This window comes from Miscanthus floridulus, chromosome 5, assembly GCF_019320115.1.
Source record: "Miscanthus floridulus cultivar M001 chromosome 5, ASM1932011v1, whole genome shotgun sequence".
Lineage (NCBI taxonomy): Eukaryota > Viridiplantae > Streptophyta > Magnoliopsida > Poales > Poaceae > Miscanthus > Miscanthus floridulus.
This window is the reverse complement of record NC_089584.1, coordinates 40262280-40280495: the sequence shown is the minus strand read 5'-3', so window position 1 is coordinate 40280495 and position 18216 is coordinate 40262280. Positions and strand designations below refer to the sequence as shown.

The window sequence follows — 18216 nt, the reverse complement described above, 5'->3', positions numbered from 1 at the left end:
GTCAAATCAAATACTTTTGAACTTACTCAAACTCAGAAAACGTGGCAATGCTTAAGCTTTCGGCCTCCAACGCAGAGTCCGCGCTCGGGGACCAGCCTCTCCATTTTCCACGACGGTCGACGGCGACGGGTCCGTGGGCCGTGGTCATCTGGTATCCACGAGCCGATCTCGAGCCGGAGTCGAGCCTGAGTCCTGACTGGAAGCTACTAGTAGGTTAAGCTGGTTCGGCTCGAGTTTGTGTTGGGCTCGAGCCTGTGCACCTGGCTCGCTCGTGCTCGGCTCGTTGACAGCCCTGCGGCCCTGCCAGTTTCTATTTAACTGCGCCGCCGCCTTCGCCTGCTCCTCTGCTGCCTCTTCGAATCGGGCACAAGAGACTGGGAGTAGAGGGGAGCCCAACGGATTGGACGATTGGTATCGAATCTTTTCCTCAACGCGTCGATTGGAGTTGCTCCGCACTATGGAAATCCTCTGATCTGGTAAGTCCCAACAGCCCTTTCCTGTTAATTTTTGGTACCGGGGGCGTGGGAATTCAGCAGACTCCGGTCGAGGACGGTTCAAATTCGATCTGTATGATGCTATCACACAAATATGAGGGGAGGTCGTAGAAGGCGTTTTGATGGGTTTCTTTTCGAGCACTCACCCTCGATTTGATCTTTGTAGTTGATTTGGGGATCGGAGGCTTCTTGATTTATGTTGTAGGGACTTCTCTTAGTTTATGTGATTTGGTCAAGAGGTGTGGAAACCCATATTCTCATATTCTCGTTGCTGTTAGATTAATTGAGATGATTCATTCATAAAAAACTCTGTTTTTAAAGTCATCGTGGTCGAATTTCTTATATAGTTCACTGTTGGCTGCTGCTTTCTTGTATCATTCCAAAGTAAGTGCGCGTCAAAGAGGTCCTATCTTACACCTCTACACGACTAAACTACTAAAAAGAGAAGCAGCTACCAATTCCTGTTCTCTGGGAAACTTTGCAATACAAAATTGATTCTATTGTGGCCATCTTTTTATAATCTGTGTAAAAGGTGATGTCTTTAGCAGCATTCTTGCTGGATTTTGCTATTACTGGACTACGAAGATGTTTTTGCTAAAACCCAGAAAGATATCATATTCCACTGAGTTCTAAATTCACTGCAGACTGAGCTTGTTCTTGTCGAAATTGAGCTGGTTTGCATATTATTATCAAATCGGTACATGTGTTTTTTTTTGACAAAATGCAACCTAATGCTGGGGAATCGATGGTTGAACACTTGAACTTAGATGTTTACCCCTAGTTCTTAGAGCCATCTCTTTTTGAAAAGCGAAGCAGACCTAGCTCACCTTAGGGAGTCTTGTCGCCTAGGCGATAAGACGTACCCAGCCGCCTTGGGTCACCCTTGAAATCATGGAGCCAACTATTACCTTTATCCAATAAAATAAGTGCCATATTATAGTGTGTGTAGTGAAAATAATAATAATGTGTGCTGCCAAACTATTTGAACTCTGAGCAGCAACATCCTTATAATTTTTTAAACCAGTGATGAGCAAGGTTGCAAATTGGCTATATTCAATTTGATATTGCTTCCAATATATTATAACTCTAATAGGTTTTACATGCTATCACTGTAGAAAGTCATCAAAATTGGAGCTATTAAGGTACAAAACAACGTTTATCTGTGTCTGAAGAGATTAGCAGAATTTATTCATGTAGTGGTGCAGATGAATTATCTACTTACTGAATAAGAATTTTCTTCTCAGATTAAGTGCAAAGAATTTGTTTTTGTGATTTGCTAGAATGATGCTTTTTGCAGGTGAACTGAGTATATTTCCGGTAGAAAGGAACTTGGTCAATAAAATACCTTCTGAGGCAATATGATGTCGGTAGGTCTACTATCATCAGGTTATGAAGCGAGTACCAGTGGAACCACTGATCGATTGCCAGATGAGATGAACGGGATGAGCATAAGGGATGAAAAGGTAAAAATTTGGAGTGGAGAGATTACTTGATATCTGTTGCTACCACTTGTTGATTTTATTTGTAAATTTATCAGGAGGTGGAAGCCGTTGTTGTCAATGGCAATGGGATGGAGGTTGGTCATACTATCGTGACGACTATTGGTGGAAGAAATTCACAGTCGAGGCAGGTACTAGAAAAAGCATAGCCATGGCAATCCTTAAATGTCTGTCTAGTCCCTAGTGCAACTTCATGTGGCAATGGTTGCTCAACATACATACTATAAACAGTAATAAAAAATTATATTATGTGCCACAGCCTCTAATTGTGCCATTTTCAGTCCCTCTAAAGGAACCTTCAAGGTTCATAACAAATGAGTCATTTCTTAAATTGCAGACTATTAGTTACATGGCAGAACGTATCGTGGGGCAAGGTTCATTTGGAGTTGTCTACCAGGTCGGTTGTTGGACACAAAGATTCTGCTTTTCTTGTTCTATGCCATAACTCTCATATTCCACTTGTGTTTTTACATTTTTTTGAAATCACAATTAACAGGCCAGGTGTCTGGAAACTGGTGAGAGAGTAGCTATAAAGAAAGTTCTTCAAGATGTGAGATACAAGAACCGTGAGCTGCAAACAATGCAAGTTCTTGATCACCCAAATGTTGTATGCTTGAAGCATTACTTCTGCTCAACGACTGATAAGGAAGAGCTTTACCTCAATTTGGTGCTTGAATATGTGCCAGAAACTGTTCACCGTGTTATTAAACATTACAATAAGATGAACCAACGGATGCCGTTGATTTATGTTAAACTCTATATGTATCAGGTAAAGTCTGAGACTTTGTAAGTACCTTTCATTCTTTCAATACAACTTTGACTGTGTCCTTTTGTATCAATAGTTCTTTTTTACTGAGCCTGTGCATTTCGTTGGACTAAATTTACAGATTTGTAGAGCTTTGGCTTACCTGCACAACTGCGTAGGAGTATGCCACAGGGATATAAAGCCACAAAATATTCTGGTATGCGTGTGGGTTGGATTTCTTAAAATGTTTAGAGAAACATTTGGTTTGATTGTTGGTAATTTCGACTTATTTTATATTGAATAATTCTTGTGACAGGTGAACCCACATACTCATCAGCTGAAGTTGTGTGACTTCGGCAGTGCCAAAGTCTTGGTATGGACCGTAACTTCTAGATGTACTGAATGTCACCTGAAGCATCACATAATTTGTGTATGCCATTTAAAATTGTAAAATTCTACCGTTGTTCATAGGTACGGGGGGAACCAAATATTTCATATATTTGTTCTAGATACTACAGAGCTCCAGAGCTCATATTTGGTGCTACAGAGTACACAACAGCCATTGATGTGTGGTCTGCTGGTTGTCTTCTTGCTGAGCTTCTTCTAGGGCAGGTAAGAGAACAACCAAGTTACTGCGATATATCAGCCAACTTTGAAGCAACTTTTTCATAAGATACCTGTTGTTGGATAGCCTGTTTTCCCTGGGGACAGTGGTGTCGATCAGCTTGTTGAAATTATTAAGGTAATAGTGACTTCTTTCAATTGAAGATTTAGCTTGCTAGTTACCCATTTCCAGTTGACTCATGGAGGCTTATTTTTCTTTCAGGTTCTAGGTACTCCAACACGGGACGAAATTAAGCGCATGAATCCAAACTACACCGAATTTAAGTTTCCGCAAATCAAAGCTCACCCATGGCACAAGGTAAAAGCTACACATCTTTCTTTTTTCCTTTCGTTTGATGATGAATGCCTTCTATTTATATTATTATTCTATATATACTGTGAAATCTAATGATTCATATTTTTCACCAGATCTTCCACAAAAGAATGCCATCTGAAGCTGTAGATCTTGTTTCTCGGCTTCTCCAGTACTCACCAAACCTCCGGTGCAGTGCAGTAAGTATTAAACACTTCATCTTGGGAAATCCGTTGCACTTACCAATGATATTTGTTTCTCTCTCTGACAGTTGGAGGCGTTAGTCCATCCGTTCTTTGATGAACTGCGGGACCCAAACTCGCGTTTACCAAATGGTCGTTCCCTTCCCCATCTCTTCAATTTTAAGCCTAATGGTAAGTTCATGCTATTTCTACATTTGCACCAGCTGAAACCTACTTTACGTAAATCCTGATGTGCTACATCTACATTGCTTGAACAGAGTTGAGAGGAGTACCGACGGAGTTTGTTGTGAAATTGATCCCCCAGCATGCTAAGAAGCAATGTGCCTTCTTAGGAATTTGATGAGAAAGCAGTTCACTTTTTTTCAGAAAAGAAAAAAAGAGAGAAAAAGGAAGCAGCAGTTGAGAGGTTACCTGAATATTTATCACATCAACGTTCTGTTGAACCGCAGAGTAACATTAGTCTACAGTGTTATCCGGTCTTTCATGCTGGCTTTTTGACATCGCAATGTTGCTCTACCACGGTGGTGAGACCTTTCACCACATTCTGTAAAGCAGATGAAGACATAAATCGAGCGGTCATCCGTTCTTGTGGTCTGTATATTGGTCTGTCCTGATCATGAGAAAACCGATTCTTTGCATATCGTATTTTTTTTTGGAGATGGATTCGTTGCATGTCTGTATCACCAAATGAAACAAAAACTCATTTGTATACTTGATCTGGATTCCTGTATCAGTATTCCGCTACATGGGAGTCAAACCCTGTCTTTCTCTAATAGTAGCGAACAAGGACAGGTCATCCACAGAACACAGATGATGTCCTTTTCAGCTGAAGTTATTATTTTGTATTTCTATATATATATATATATATATATGGCTATAAAATAACTTATTTTGTGGCCACTTTGAGTTACAATAATTACTATGCTAATTTATGAGATTATAGTAACTCCTTACTATGTGATTTACTATAACGTTACGGTAAATATCCTCATGTGTTATATTAACATAACTATTGTAAATATGTATTCGCTTTATCGTAAATTAATATATAAAGGTGGCTATAAAATAACTTATTATGTAGTTGACTACTGAATATACTCTTCCTATATATATATATATATATTGCGTTGACCCTCAGGTCCTAATGCAAAAGTTGATAATTGTTAGTACTCGTAGTTCTTTTTTTCACCTTTTCAAGTAAATATTTGCTGTTCGACTCTGAATGTTTTTTGGTTAACAGTGCAACTCAACGATTTGATGCTCCAGTTGGGATGCGAATGAGCTTTGCATGTATATGTTAGCTTCATATCTTAAGGTACATGTGATAGACCTAAATGGTTTTTACGAAATTCTAGTCTAGGATCTTCACAAAAATGGTGAACGCCTTGTACTCTGGTTTGTTTCTATTCAGTTTGTTTAAAACTAGCAAAAAATACATGTCTGTTGTAATGGAATGTACAAATTGCCGTGCAGTCACCATGACAACTTCATAGTTCAGAGACTTATGTTATGCAACCATCATGTACCGAGACTTAGGGCATGTTTGATTCGCCTAGTAGCTACTAAATTTAGTAGCTTTTAATCACTTTAGTAACTTTTCAACCAAACGCTATGACTAAAAGAACTTTAGTCCTCTCTAGTAACTCTGGAGTTACTAAAAGTGACTAAACCGTTCAGCAGCTACTAAAGTTTAGTAGCTCGAACCAAACACCCCCTTAAGATTTGTCAATGATAATAACTCATGCTAGCATGGGGAGAGAGCTAATTCGTACTAGCACGGGAGAGAGCGACGGATCATGAAAACACTCTGGATCGCACGGCGGCACGGGTATGCGAAGGAGAGGATGATGGGGTACCATCGAATCGAATCGTTGGGACGTAGTAGGAATGGTTCAGTCGTTCAGAAGTCACCGTAAATCGTAAACCCCTCACGCGGCCTCATATGCCCCCAAATAGGGGGGCCCATAATGAACATCATCTCCTTTCCTTTCGTCCCTGCTCAAGTCCGCCGCCAGGGGACGGGGATGCCCTTGTGTGTGAAACGCCCCATCCCGGTCCTGGCTGTGTTCTAGGACGGTCACCTACGCTCTAGGCACAGCACGCCGCCGAGTTGTTGGGATCGCCGGCCGCATCAGTTGGTCTGGTCATCTGGTGGGTGTGTTGTTGGTTACTTGATTCAAGAACTCGGAAACCGAATCGAATCGCGGCCGGGCCTGACTGCGTCTCCAATTCCACAGCCTCGCCTTGCCAACAGGCAACAGGTATCGATCGAGGTGCGGCATGGAGCGAGGGGAGTGGAACGGGAAGTAGAGAGAATCAGTAGGCCAGGGTAGGGGTGGGGGTGGGTGGGGATTCTCTACTAGTGCAAACATATTGAAGCAGCGAAGCGATTCATATCTAGGACAAGATAGAGCGACTATGTTTGGCAGCGTTGCACGTTTTTTTTTTCACTAGTATATTGCGCGCGCCATTGCGCGCGTTGGTTATCCAACCAAAGATGCAGCGCAGGATTAAACAATCATCTAATTTTTAGTAACCGACACGACAATTACTCATGGTCGTAGCATGAGGATGGTATGTACATATATTTTACATAGATGTGCTAAGCGCGGTAATGGTCCACCTTAGATGCACAGGTCCGGTCTGTAGAGGTAACATAACAGTTGACGACACTTGCAAGCTTTATACATTAGGGTTCATGACACATATTTTATAGACACGGTGACAGGTTCAGGTAATTAAACATTGTAGGTCAAGCACTCGGTGATGACCTTGCTAGCATCTCGCTTCTCGGTCTCAGAGGTCACTATCTGTGGAGACAAAAGCTTCCTAGGTGGATGAATCTGTATGCAGATTTGGTTTTGTTAGCTCTCTGTGGTTTGTGAGGCATAAGGAGATTCAGTTTGACACTTCAGAAATTTACCAGGTCCTGGAGGCATATGTGTGCATTGAGAAGGCAAGTAAAAGCAGTCTAAAAACAGGCAGTAACCTGACATGGCTGAAGAGGTTAACTCGAGCATAAATAAATGTCACAGATGCATGAATCGAAATGTAAAATAAAATGTAAAAAAAAAGACTCACCAAAACAACAGATCGTTTCGGAATCCTAGGTGATGACTGAATCGGTAGGAAATTACTACTTCATCGCTACACGGCAAGGCCAAAGAAAATAGTCTCTACTAACTGGACATGCATAATTTGGACATCGGACTAAACAAAAGGAACAGGAGAGCTTACCAAGTTAGCCGGCTGCATTGGCGTTCACGTTGTACATGTGCAGGCTGAAAGTAAACCCAACAAGAGGTTTAGTGCAATACAAAGCAAACACAGCTATAATCGAGCAAACCATAATATAATACTAAAGGGGTCAAACAAAGAGGATGAGATGGCAAAGTGGATAGGGTGGTGTCTAACCTTTGCCTAGGCAATATCACAGCTACATGGTGTGGTATAGTATAAGCAAGACCCCAAACATGGACCTGGACCAATACATCCTTGCAAAACAAATAAAAAGGAGATGTGGACAGGTAATGGGAATCAAGCAAACGGACCAAAGTAAGAAAGGAAAGTTAGAATATCGAGATGTTGCTACAGCAGCAATCGGTGAAATGGCAGCACACATGCTGATCTCTTCTTTTCTGGCAGGTGGTCCAGCAACTACATATCTACCGGCAGCCTACAGAACTTGAAGCAAAGGAATATCGCATCAGTCATAAATGTATTAATAATTTCTAAGCAAAAGGAAGAGGCAGATGGCAGTCTGACAGGGCAACCATGTTTAAGCCTTCATAGATTATATCCCATAGGATTGTATGCCTGAGTCTTTACAGACCATCACAATGCATAGACGATCTAAGCATCAGAAGCACCCCATAGCCAGGTAATCAGCAAAGAGACCTGAGGGAAACAGTCTCTGTAACCAGCTAATGATGTGCAGAATCAGATTGAAGGAGAAATAGCATTATTAGTTGGGAAACAAAAATACACAGGCGCTGGCCGAGTCTGTTTAGGAAAAAAAAAACTTCAGAACATGTTTCAAAGTCTGCAAATCTTAATTAAAAGGCGATGTAGCTGGGTTTGAATGATCCAGATCAACAGGAAGCAGCAAGCGGCATCAGGTTGGCATGACAGCCATCCTAAACTCCACCACATGGCAATAGGTTTCGCTTTTTTTTCGTGGATCAAAACACAGTTGGAGAAGCCTAGTCGATATTAAGTTGTCAACTTGCATAAACCCATAGTTCATTGCAGGTGCTAAGATTAAAAAAATTAACCCATGTTATACTATAATTTTATAGAATTCACATAGATGATGTATGATATATGTCAGTTGAAAGAAGCATAAGACCACAAATAAAATAAAGTTAGTTGAATAAGATCATTATTTGGGTCACTGACTATTTTTGTAGTACAGTCAAAACCTAAATCAACCTCCGAAAGATAGACGTGTCCACAGCATACAGTGAAAGGCTAGAAGCAGCCAATTCATGATTTTGGCTGTAGCTGTAGCATAGTAAACAAATAGGAGGCATCAGAGTCCGAAGCTTTGTCATATGTGCTATGTGAAACACCAATGCGAAAAACTGGGAACAAAGGGAAAATTATTAAAACAAAGATAGAAAGAAGGAACAACCTAACAATTGCGGTAGAAGGTTTGCAGACATTTTACTACTAACCACATAGGTGAGTTTTGTTTCCCAGACTTGACAACAGGAATGGCAATATATCTTAAAACCTCGGCAGAACGTAGAAAGAGCATGATCTGTTTTATACCAAACACAGAAGACTGCAAGGCAAAGGCCCCAGATCATAGGCAAAGAAGATCGCAAAGGAAACCTTTAAAAAATTTAGAGGCCTCAGAAATATATCAATCATCGCGTGATGAAGATCTTGGAGTATCTAGACATTAGAATAGATGAAAAATGTCGAGTCTCTCACAAGATCTTGATCATTGTCTTATATTGTAGATCATAAATGGGTACGAACGATTACATCATAGGCATAACAACAAATGGATCAGTAGGAAGGAATGATAATGGCGCCTAGATCGAAACCAGTTATCGATTTCTCTTAAACAAAATTACGAAAATCAAAGTAAAATCAATACAAAGGGCCAGATCATAGACTAAGAAGATTGCAAAGGGAAGCTCTAAAAATTTTAGAGGCCTAAAAAACGCATGAATCATCATTTGTTCAAGGTCTTGGAGTATCAAGACATCAGAATCAGAACAGATGGAAAATGTCGAGCCTCTCACAAGACCTTGATCATAGCTGGGTAGTGCAGATCAGCATGGGTACGAAGAATCTGATCATAGGCATGAGAACAAATGGATCAGCAGGAAGGAATGGTGATGGTGGCCAGATTGAAGGATGGTTAACAACCAAAGTGGTCATTAGCAGGCTACAAAAACAGTAGGAAATACAAAGCATCTGAATGTTGCCTTTCATGAGTGAAGTTTAGACTAATAAAAGAAATCATGCTACAGGCTGTACAACAAAATTTTGAATTAGGCAACGGCCTATTAGTTACTTAACAAATGTAATCCGTAAGGTTTGAAAGGCAATAGTGCTCAACCCTAAACCGGTATGCTGAGTTTTTTTTTGTAAAAAAAGCCACCACTACAATAAGAACCCCCCCCCCCCCAAAAAAATAGAATCAATGTCCACAAAGCCGATAAATGAGATACTCTGCAGATATAGATCATGTACAGGTCACATCCACAGGGAATACAGTAGCAGGAGGAAAATTATATTATGATCTAGATATGACAGTTCCGCAAGTGACCCAACTCCATAATAATTTGCAAAGGGACAAGCTGTGTGACTTAAGAAGGTAAAAACTAATAAGTAGAGAAAACCTAGAATCTTCTCAAGAAAGGAACAAACATTATCAGGTAGATGTTACCAATGTATGGAAGTTCCTTCTTTGTTGCCTAAACCCCTCAGCCAGCCACAAAACACGAGAAAAATATTCAGGCCTAGTTCGTTCGGAACTCATAGATTTTCTATGCTATAAAATTGAAATCCAGGAATAGATCGAACCTTGTGTAATAGTACGCAGCTTACATTTAATTTGAAGAATGCAGTAGTAAGTATACCAGCTAACTAATATACAAAGCTGATGGAAGGCATACATCAAACCACATATCATATGAAATCAGTATTAGTACAAACTATAAAATGTGAAAAATTATTTAGGTCTGTCACATTCCAGGTCATACACGTTTCATCTAAGGATTTTCACTTTGCTACTGGGAAAACCTCCACCACCACCTTGTTTTCAAAAAGCTGGAACCTGATTTTGGTTTAGCCGCAAGGCACTAGTCATAGAATAATCTTTCAAGGATATGAAGTACTTGTTTTGTCATCTAGAATGAGAGTTTTTTTAGTAGCATACACACTGTACTATGAAGCCCTCGTCACAATATATCTTTGTATCGTCTATAAATTTAACACATACACCGAACCATGGGCACATATAAACAGAGAATGCCATATTGGTGCATATAGGAGCAGTAACAGAACTAAACAGAGTGTTATCACCTTTTGGCAGCCGGAGAAGCGAGACAGAGCAGAGGAGAAGCCAGCCGCTTCGAAGAGAATCCGGTCAGAAGCCGCTTCAAAAAAATCTGGCGGGGACAAGCTGAGCCATCGGTGGAGGAGATTGGACGGCTGGGACAATTTAGGGCGACGTGGATGGTGCTTCTACCCTAGAAGCTGACGCGGTTTACAGGAATAAATAAATTAGACCAGATTGGAAATAAACTTAAGATTAGATGAACTTCCAAAGCAAGAAAACAATGACCTTTGCTGTGCTTCTTCTTCAGGCACGCATGCACCCCACTTGAGTTCACATAACACCAGTGCAATAACTAAGATGTATCGAAAATTCGAAGGAACAGGAGAACCAAAATCTTGACGATGTAATCATTGGGAATAGGGCATGTGCTCAGAGCCAACAACATATAACTTGACGTCAGAAAGCGACGATCACAAGCAAGGATCATAAGGCTAGAAAGACCAAGAATATATGTATCAGTTCACAGGCAGTAAATAACAGAAGCTCAGATTGCACAAATGTGTGTATCGACATCACAGACAATGATCATAAGCAAGCATGAGCGGAAAACGAAAGGCAATCATGAGCAGGCAGCGTTATCAGAAGCTGCGATTTCATAACTAAGAGATACTGGATAGGCACTAAAAATTACCGCTCACTGGTGTCTTCAAACAACACAAATTTGAACAGGTAGGAAGAGATGCATAAAAAAACAGGAACAACCACCATCGCCTCAATTACCACAGAATAGTATGTGACTCGATAGCCAATAAAAATTACCCCTCACTGGTGTCTCCAAACAACACAAATTCGAACAGGTAGGAAGAGATGCATAAAAAACAGGAACAACCACCGTGGCCTTAATCACCACGGAACAGCTGGCAAAAAAATAGAATTTTACAGCCCATGATCATTGCCTGAGTTATGGACATAGCAGAGAGATGTAAAACGAAGGAAGAATCATCATAGCCCATGAGCATAGCCTTATTAGTTATGAAAAAGAAGGAGGAGATGTAGACTATGGAAAGATAGCCCATGATCATTGCATCAAACACTACAATAATCATCACTGCAGTACCCCATTCCCTCAAAGTAAAACGTAGCAGGAAGAGAAAAGTGTATCCATCATTGAAGGTGACCAAAATGCAAACACTGAACCAGAAACCACCAGGACTACAGGGTAGAAGGTCACATGCTCAGATGTATGGCACAATAATTGCCCGCTCTCAAAATCCAACAGAACCGATCAGGCCACAGCCTACAGAACGCAAAACAATCATTAGTAGCATGCAGCTTGGTAAGGCAAGGATACAACAATAGATCTAGGCTGAAAATGACCTTGCCTTGCTCATTTGTCTCCTTTGACCAAGATTCCCAGCTCCAAATGTCACATGCAGCGAAAAATCATGCAAGAGGAGAGTTAAAGAGAGGGAACCTAGGGTTTGAGCTTGCCCGCGGCCGTCCTGTCGTGGCGGGGCCCGCGCGCCGCGCTGGGGTATGGCCGGTCTGCCTCCACCGCCGCCTCAGTCGGCCGCGCAGAACCTGCAAGAAACAAATCGAGGTACATCTTAAAAAAAACAGGCATAAATTCGAAATACAGCCATATGAGGACCTCAGCTAGCTGCACACGCCATAGGGAGAGAAAGGAGCCGGGGGCGGGTTCGGCGTGCGAGAGAGAGAGAGAGAGGAGTCGGGCGTGGGGTTCGGCGCTAGGAGCTCCCGACCTAGGGTTTCCTGTAGCACACGAACGGCCGCGGGCTAGAGGAGGATGCGGCGCCGGGGGGCAGCCACCGGCAGGGCCCGGTCACGCTGCCCCGTGGCCGGGGACAGCCACCGCCGCCGGCTACGCGCGGTGCCGCGGCAGAGGCCGGGGAGCGGCAGCGCGGCCTGGCAACGCGGCGAGCCAGCGGCACTTGCCCGGCCGGCACGTCGTGGGGAGGTGGAGGAGGAGGACGAGGGCGACCGCAGCCTCGCCGCGCTGCTGCCGCCGGTGGCCGCCCTGGCCGCGCGTCGGGAGAGATCGGGAGAGGGAGGGAGCGGACGAGAGAGAGCGAGGAAGGGGGATCGGGAGAGGGAGGGAGCGGACGAGAGAGAGCGAGGAAGGGGGATCGGGAGAGGGAGGGAGCGGACGAGAGAGAGCGAGGAAGGGGAAGACGAAGCAGAAGTTTGGGGAAGGGAAATCCGAAGCTGGGTATTATATTCGTTTCGCTGGATTCTGAGAAGAAGCCGTATAAGGTAAATAAGAGCGCGAAGAATTCGAATAAGTTGGAGAGGACGACGGGAAGCTGCTCTGGACGAGAATCAGCTTCAAGAGATCTGAGCCACACGATCGCGGATCGGACGGCCAAAAAAACTCGGGCGACGTGGACGGCGTCTCTTTCTTGGAGTCATGTCCGGCTTGTCTAGGGTAATGTGGAGTGGGCAGAACACCAGGGTCTAATTAGAGCATCACCATCTGCCACCCCCGCCCCCAACACACCCCCCCCCCCTCACCCGGGATTGGGTGCTCTAGCAGTTCCCTAATTCATTCCCCAGCGCCCCCCCCCCAATGAGGGAACCTTTCACTCGCACCCTATACGTTGGTTTAGGCAATTGATGCAATTATCAGACCTGCAAGCTAAGATGGCGATGCAGGCGGATCTAGACGAACTTGTTGGTGGCAGAGCAGCAGCACACAAAGAAAAGTAATGCCCCCAGCCGTCTTTTAGTGCGAGTCGTTGCTGGCCACCGGGGATCTTCTCCGATGCCGAGCAGTACCAGACGCATATACCGACCATGGGCCATGACGGGAAAGGCGGTAGACAAGGCAACAATGGTGCAGTAGGAGAGGTGGGGGGAGGAGCGGCGGTTGGAGGCAGCTTAGAGAGAAGCCGCACTCGTAGTAGAGAGGAAAAAAGTGGGGAAGCTATGGTGGACCTCGAAAGAGAGAAATGGACCGGGAAGAGAAAATAAAAGAGAGTTTTATTGAATGATAGATGGATCTCAAATAATTGGTTTTTGCGTTTTAAGATTTTCTACTACTCGTGGAGATGATCTTAGCCTGTTAGCAAAAAAAAAAAGATGATCTGGTGGGGTGTGTTGTTGGTTACTTGATTCAAGAACTCGGAAACCGAATCGAATCGCGGCCGGGCCTGACCGCGTCTCCAATTCCACAGCCTCGCCTTGCCAACAGGCAACAGGTATCGATCGATCTATTTTGCAGTAAGTCGTATTGCTTTTGCATTGCAATTTGCAAGTCGTCCAGACACAGAGATAGAATACGAGTCGGAATCTGTGGTCGGTCTGAGAAAATTGCTATTATAGGACGCGAAACAATGGGCTTCGTTATTATAGGACTTCAATCGTCGACTTCGCTAAAACGAATATTTGAAACGTTGGCACTTTGTTTTACATGACATTTGGTCCTTTTAATCACTTTTCTCATTTCAAATACATGTATTTTGTCGTGGGATGACCGTATTGCCCTTCAAGTCATATTCACGTAAGAGTGGGCTGCCTGCCTGCCGCCGCCTGGCCTGCCTGGCTGGCAGGCTTGCCGCCGCCACCGCCTGGGCATGAAAATACGGAGTAGATTTGAGCAGCAAGAACGATCTGTCCTCGTCGGTCCTCACAGAATCCAATATGCATCTAGCAAGGCCGTGCATCGCAACAGGAACCTCACATGTTTCATGAGGGCGACAAAAGAACCACATTCTACACGCTACTACCAAGAAATGGGTGCCCGCATTTTAAATTCTCATTTGAAATACTGCCCATTAACTCATGCCACTGTGCAGGGACGGATCCAAGATTAGGCTATAAGACTAGGGCCATTACATTAGCATTAGTGCTAATTGTGCATTTGCTATAGGAAAAATTATAATTTGTCTACTGTAATTAAGAGCTAAGACTAGGGCCATCAGCTATTCAGATCTCAATTATTTGCTTGTATGAAATGGACCAGCCGCCGACATAGTAGTAGTAGGTTTACACAAGGCCCAACCGGGAGCGCTCAGTCTGTAAATTTGAGCAATTTTCTAAAAATGAATATCTCGAAGCTAATCTAAGTGGTCAGTAAAATCAACTGATACTTTAATAAAAGATCAGACAACTTGCGAACAAATGAGCTCATCTCATAAAACCATGATTGTAGCATAAACAAGTTCATCTCAGAAGACCATAATTTAGTTCCAAACGAGATTCAAGTCATATCAAATAAAGCATGAGTTTACATCTCATTATAGCTAAAATAATTCATTCAATGTGTAGCTTTCTCTTCGGAGTCATCTTTTTTGGTGCTGCCGCTGTAGGTATCCTCACGGGACTAGTGGTGTCGGTTTGTGAAGATGTGCCCTCTCCTAATAACATCGCAAGCTTGCTGCACATAAATACGATGCCACAATTAGATGTATGGAAAGAATTAGTGTACGATAAATGTGTTAATATTCCTTACCTTCTTGTGACCCTTCCTGGACTATCCCGTAGGATTTCTTCTCTAGTCGGCCTCCGTGGGGTGCTAGGTTCTGCTGGCGCAGCTTTTGTAACATTCTTCCTAGGTTGCCTACGCTTCCTACAAGTAATCAAATAAATTAATATTGACATTTACATTCAAGTTTGTAGGTAAAGAAAATCAGTTCATACCTCTTTTTTGCGGTCCCATTGAGTGGGCACTTGGCACTAGCTTGCCTATGACCTTTTTCTCCGCATTTTTTGCAAGTCATAGGTCCTCTGATCATTTTCTTTCCCTTTCCATTTGTTGGAGCTGCATCGTTGTCACATCCCTTCTCACCTTCACCATCGTTGGTAAATTCACCATCTTTGGAACCTTTCTTCCTGTGGCCACCTTCCATCCATCCCTTCATTCTTAGTTTCCTTCGTCGTCCAACAGGTAGCTTAGCAAGAGGTGCACCAACTGAAAATGGTAGGTCAACTTGTGGCCATTGTGTTTTATCTGTCATCGGCTCAATCTCTCTTCCATAAGCAGCCCTTAATCTATTGACCGAGTAGTAGTCATGCACAAACTGTTCTAGGTCAACTCCCCGATGGCGGGTTACATAGGCCAATACATGTTGACATGGCTTACCAGTGTGCTGCCATTCAAGACAAGTACATGTCCTTTGGTGTAACTTGATAATATGCCTCTCAGCTCGGCTGCTATGGTCCCACACCTCTGCACTCCAATTAGAACATGGTACAATTTTCAAGTGTCCCAAACCTCTAGTATTTGTCCTTTAGCTGAACCATAATAGCTGGAAGTATCCTGCCTTCAGGTAGCCTGTATGCAATATTTCTTCTCTTGTTCCAAAGTACCATGATCATTTCTCTGATCTTATCAGCAAGGTCAGCAACAGGTAAGTCTTTATGGTCTCTAATCCAGTTATTAAATGACTCAGCAATATTACTAGTTATGTAGTCACACTTAATTTCTGGATTGAAACCACACCTATACCATAATAACTTATGATTGGTCTGTAACCATTTCACTGCTTGTGCTGATTCACTTACCATTTTTGCTATATTAGTCATAGAATATGTCCTCTCTGTAAGCCCTTGCCGCAGGATATATTTGGCCAAACCCTCTAAATCTCTTCTTGAAATTTCTGACAAGATGATAAAAGCATTCTCTTTGCTCTGCATTTGGGAATACATTCTTCACTGCATTCTCCAAGCCCTTGCAAGCATCAGAACAAACAGCAAGCAGTGGAGGATCACCTATTGCCTTCTTTAATTGTTCCATGAACCAAGTCCAGTTGTCTGTGTTTTCAGAAGCTATGAAGCCATAAGCGAGTGGATACATCCAATTGTGACCATCAACTGCTACAGCTGCGGCCAAGTGACCATTCCACCTTCCATTAAGTGATGTAGCATCTATGCTCAAATGAGGCCTACAACCTTCTAAAAAACCATCAATGCATGGCTTAAGAGCACAAAAAAACGGTGGAAATATATTTGACCATCCACCTCAAGTACCTCAATCTCAACGACACTCCCGGGGCACCGCTTCATTACCTCGGCCTTCCACCTAAATAATAGCTCAAAACTCTCTTCCCATTTGCCATAAACCTCTTCAAGAGCTCTTTGTTTACCCCGCCATACAGTGTCATATGCAATTTGACACTTGTGATCTGTCTCCAACTTCTTTTGCAATTCCTTAGCACCAATATTTGGATCAGCTCTAAGGATACTCACAGCCTTGCTAGCTACCCACTTGCAACTTGAAGTTGTAGTTATCTGCCTCATGCTGGACACACACTCGTGCTTATCGACTAAGACGGTTACCTGCAAAATAAAAAATCAATGAGATTGATATTAATTTACATAACAAGTAGAATTAATGAAATAATAAAAAAATTATTCACCTCCACAGTGGCTTGGCCTTTTTGTTTAGTGCCATTTATCCTCCAAGGGCAAGGGCAATCTTCATCACCGGACTTGCAAAAAGCCCTATATCTCGTCTTACATGACTTCTCTACTCCTAAATCGAACTCCTTATTGATGGCAAATTGCCGCACTGCCAGCTTGAACTCCTCCATTGTTGGGTACAGTGTTCCTACCTCCATTGATGGGTTGTTCTTATCATATGAAATGACCATCTCACCTGGCACGGCATCACTAGTAGGAATGGCAGCACCATCAGTATCTTGCCCAATCTCATTATCATTCCCCTCTTCATCCATTCGGCAATCAAAGCCTTGTGCAGGTATATTTGTTGTGCCCTCCTCTGTCAAGCCTAAAAGCTCATAAATCTAGCGACTCACTCATAAGTGCAATACGACCTTCGTCATCATGTGTCTCCACTATTTGTATCGTATCCCAATCAACTCTTTCCATATTTTCCACATGATCTATTTGGGACCTAAACAAGGGAAATAAACTGTAACTAATATGTACTACTATCGTGGTAAAAAACAACAGAAAGCATACAAGCATATATACCTTTGCACTTCAAGAACAGGAAGGTTGCACTCTACTTGCCGGAAGAGGAGCAGTTGGAAGCAGCTATCTCGTTAGGGCTAGAGCAGTGGACATGCCTTCTGCCGGCTCGTCCAGACCTTTTGTTGGACCTTCTACTGCCGCGTCCACGCCTTCTGCTGCCAGCGCGGCCATGCCAGGGCCGGCCAATGCCTGAAGACAAATTACAGATGAGTTTAGATATTAAGCATTGTATCCCCAGTCCAATACATATCACCCATCTGGTATGACTACCTGAATTCAGCAGAACATGTAATCGTATCAACTAAATCTATTTCCACTTGACTAGACTTGCGCTGAAAAATCCCCACCATGGAAAAGGAAAATGACAAACAATCCCTAAAGTCACTTCTCACTTAAACCAGTGCCAGACACAGGACGAACCAGGTACTTCCCACATCCGCCGGTCAGCAGACTATCCCAGCAGGAAAAGAAAAAGCAAATGAAAAGCGAAGTCAGGAACCAAGCTAAATGATTTACACTTGTCAGGCGAGTGCTAGACGTGTCAGGCAAGTGCTGGACTTGTCAGGCGAGTGCTAGCTAATCGATCTCGTGCTAGACGTGTCAGGCAAGTGCTGGACGTCCCAGGCGAGTGCTAGCTAGAATCTGACAGCAACATTGGACTAATCGATCTCGTGCTAGACGTGTCAGGCAAGTGCTGGACGTCCCAGGCAAGTGCTAGCTAGCTAGGTCAGCAACATTGGACTAATCGATCTCTCTCGAAACACAGCAAAAAAGACAGAAACAGACCTGGATGGCCGCCGCATCGCTGGTCGACCGGCCTGTCCCCCGCCATCGCGACCACGGTCTGATCGGCGACGGGGCTGACGGGCTGCTGCTGCACGTGCT

The 18216-nt window shown here is 43.2% G+C and overlaps 1 protein-coding gene, 1 long non-coding RNA gene and 1 pseudogene across 2 annotated transcripts; 1 reads left to right on the top strand and 2 right to left on the bottom strand.

Moving 5' to 3' along the window:
• Positions 1-335: 335 nt before the first annotated feature.
• Positions 336-4587, top strand: LOC136449867 (shaggy-related protein kinase alpha-like). Its single transcript, XM_066450086.1, has 13 exons — positions 336-476; positions 1792-1957; positions 2032-2124; positions 2331-2390; positions 2490-2762; positions 2881-2955; positions 3055-3111; positions 3210-3350; positions 3430-3480; positions 3565-3660; positions 3771-3854; positions 3926-4028; positions 4115-4587. The coding sequence occupies exons 2-13, from the start codon at positions 1853-1855 to the stop codon at positions 4195-4197; spliced, it is 1221 nt and encodes a 406-aa protein (XP_066306183.1). The 5' UTR covers positions 336-476; positions 1792-1852; the 3' UTR covers positions 4198-4587.
• Positions 4588-7587: 3000 nt separating this feature from the next.
• LOC136452039 (uncharacterized) lies at positions 7588-10660 on the bottom strand. Its single transcript, XR_010758719.1, has 3 exons — positions 10401-10660; positions 7755-7859; positions 7588-7709 (listed from the first exon to the last, which is right to left on the bottom strand). It is a non-coding gene; the product is annotated as an uncharacterized lncRNA (long non-coding RNA).
• Positions 10661-14507: 3847 nt separating this feature from the next.
• Positions 14508-17131, bottom strand: LOC136452038 (uncharacterized; annotated as a pseudogene).
• Between the last annotated feature and the right edge of the window lie 1085 nt (positions 17132-18216).

Coding starts and splice junctions, on each gene's coding strand:
- LOC136449867 (XM_066450086.1), top strand. CDS start 1,853: ATGATGTCGGTAGGTCTACTATCATCAGGTTATGAAGCGAGTACCAGT. Junction 1,958..2,031: donor TGAGCATAAGGGATGAAAAG/GTAAAAATTTGG, acceptor TAAATTTATCAG/GAGGTGGAAGCCGTTGTTGT. Junction 2,763..2,880: donor TTAAACTCTATATGTATCAG/GTAAAGTCTGAG, acceptor CTAAATTTACAG/ATTTGTAGAGCTTTGGCTTA.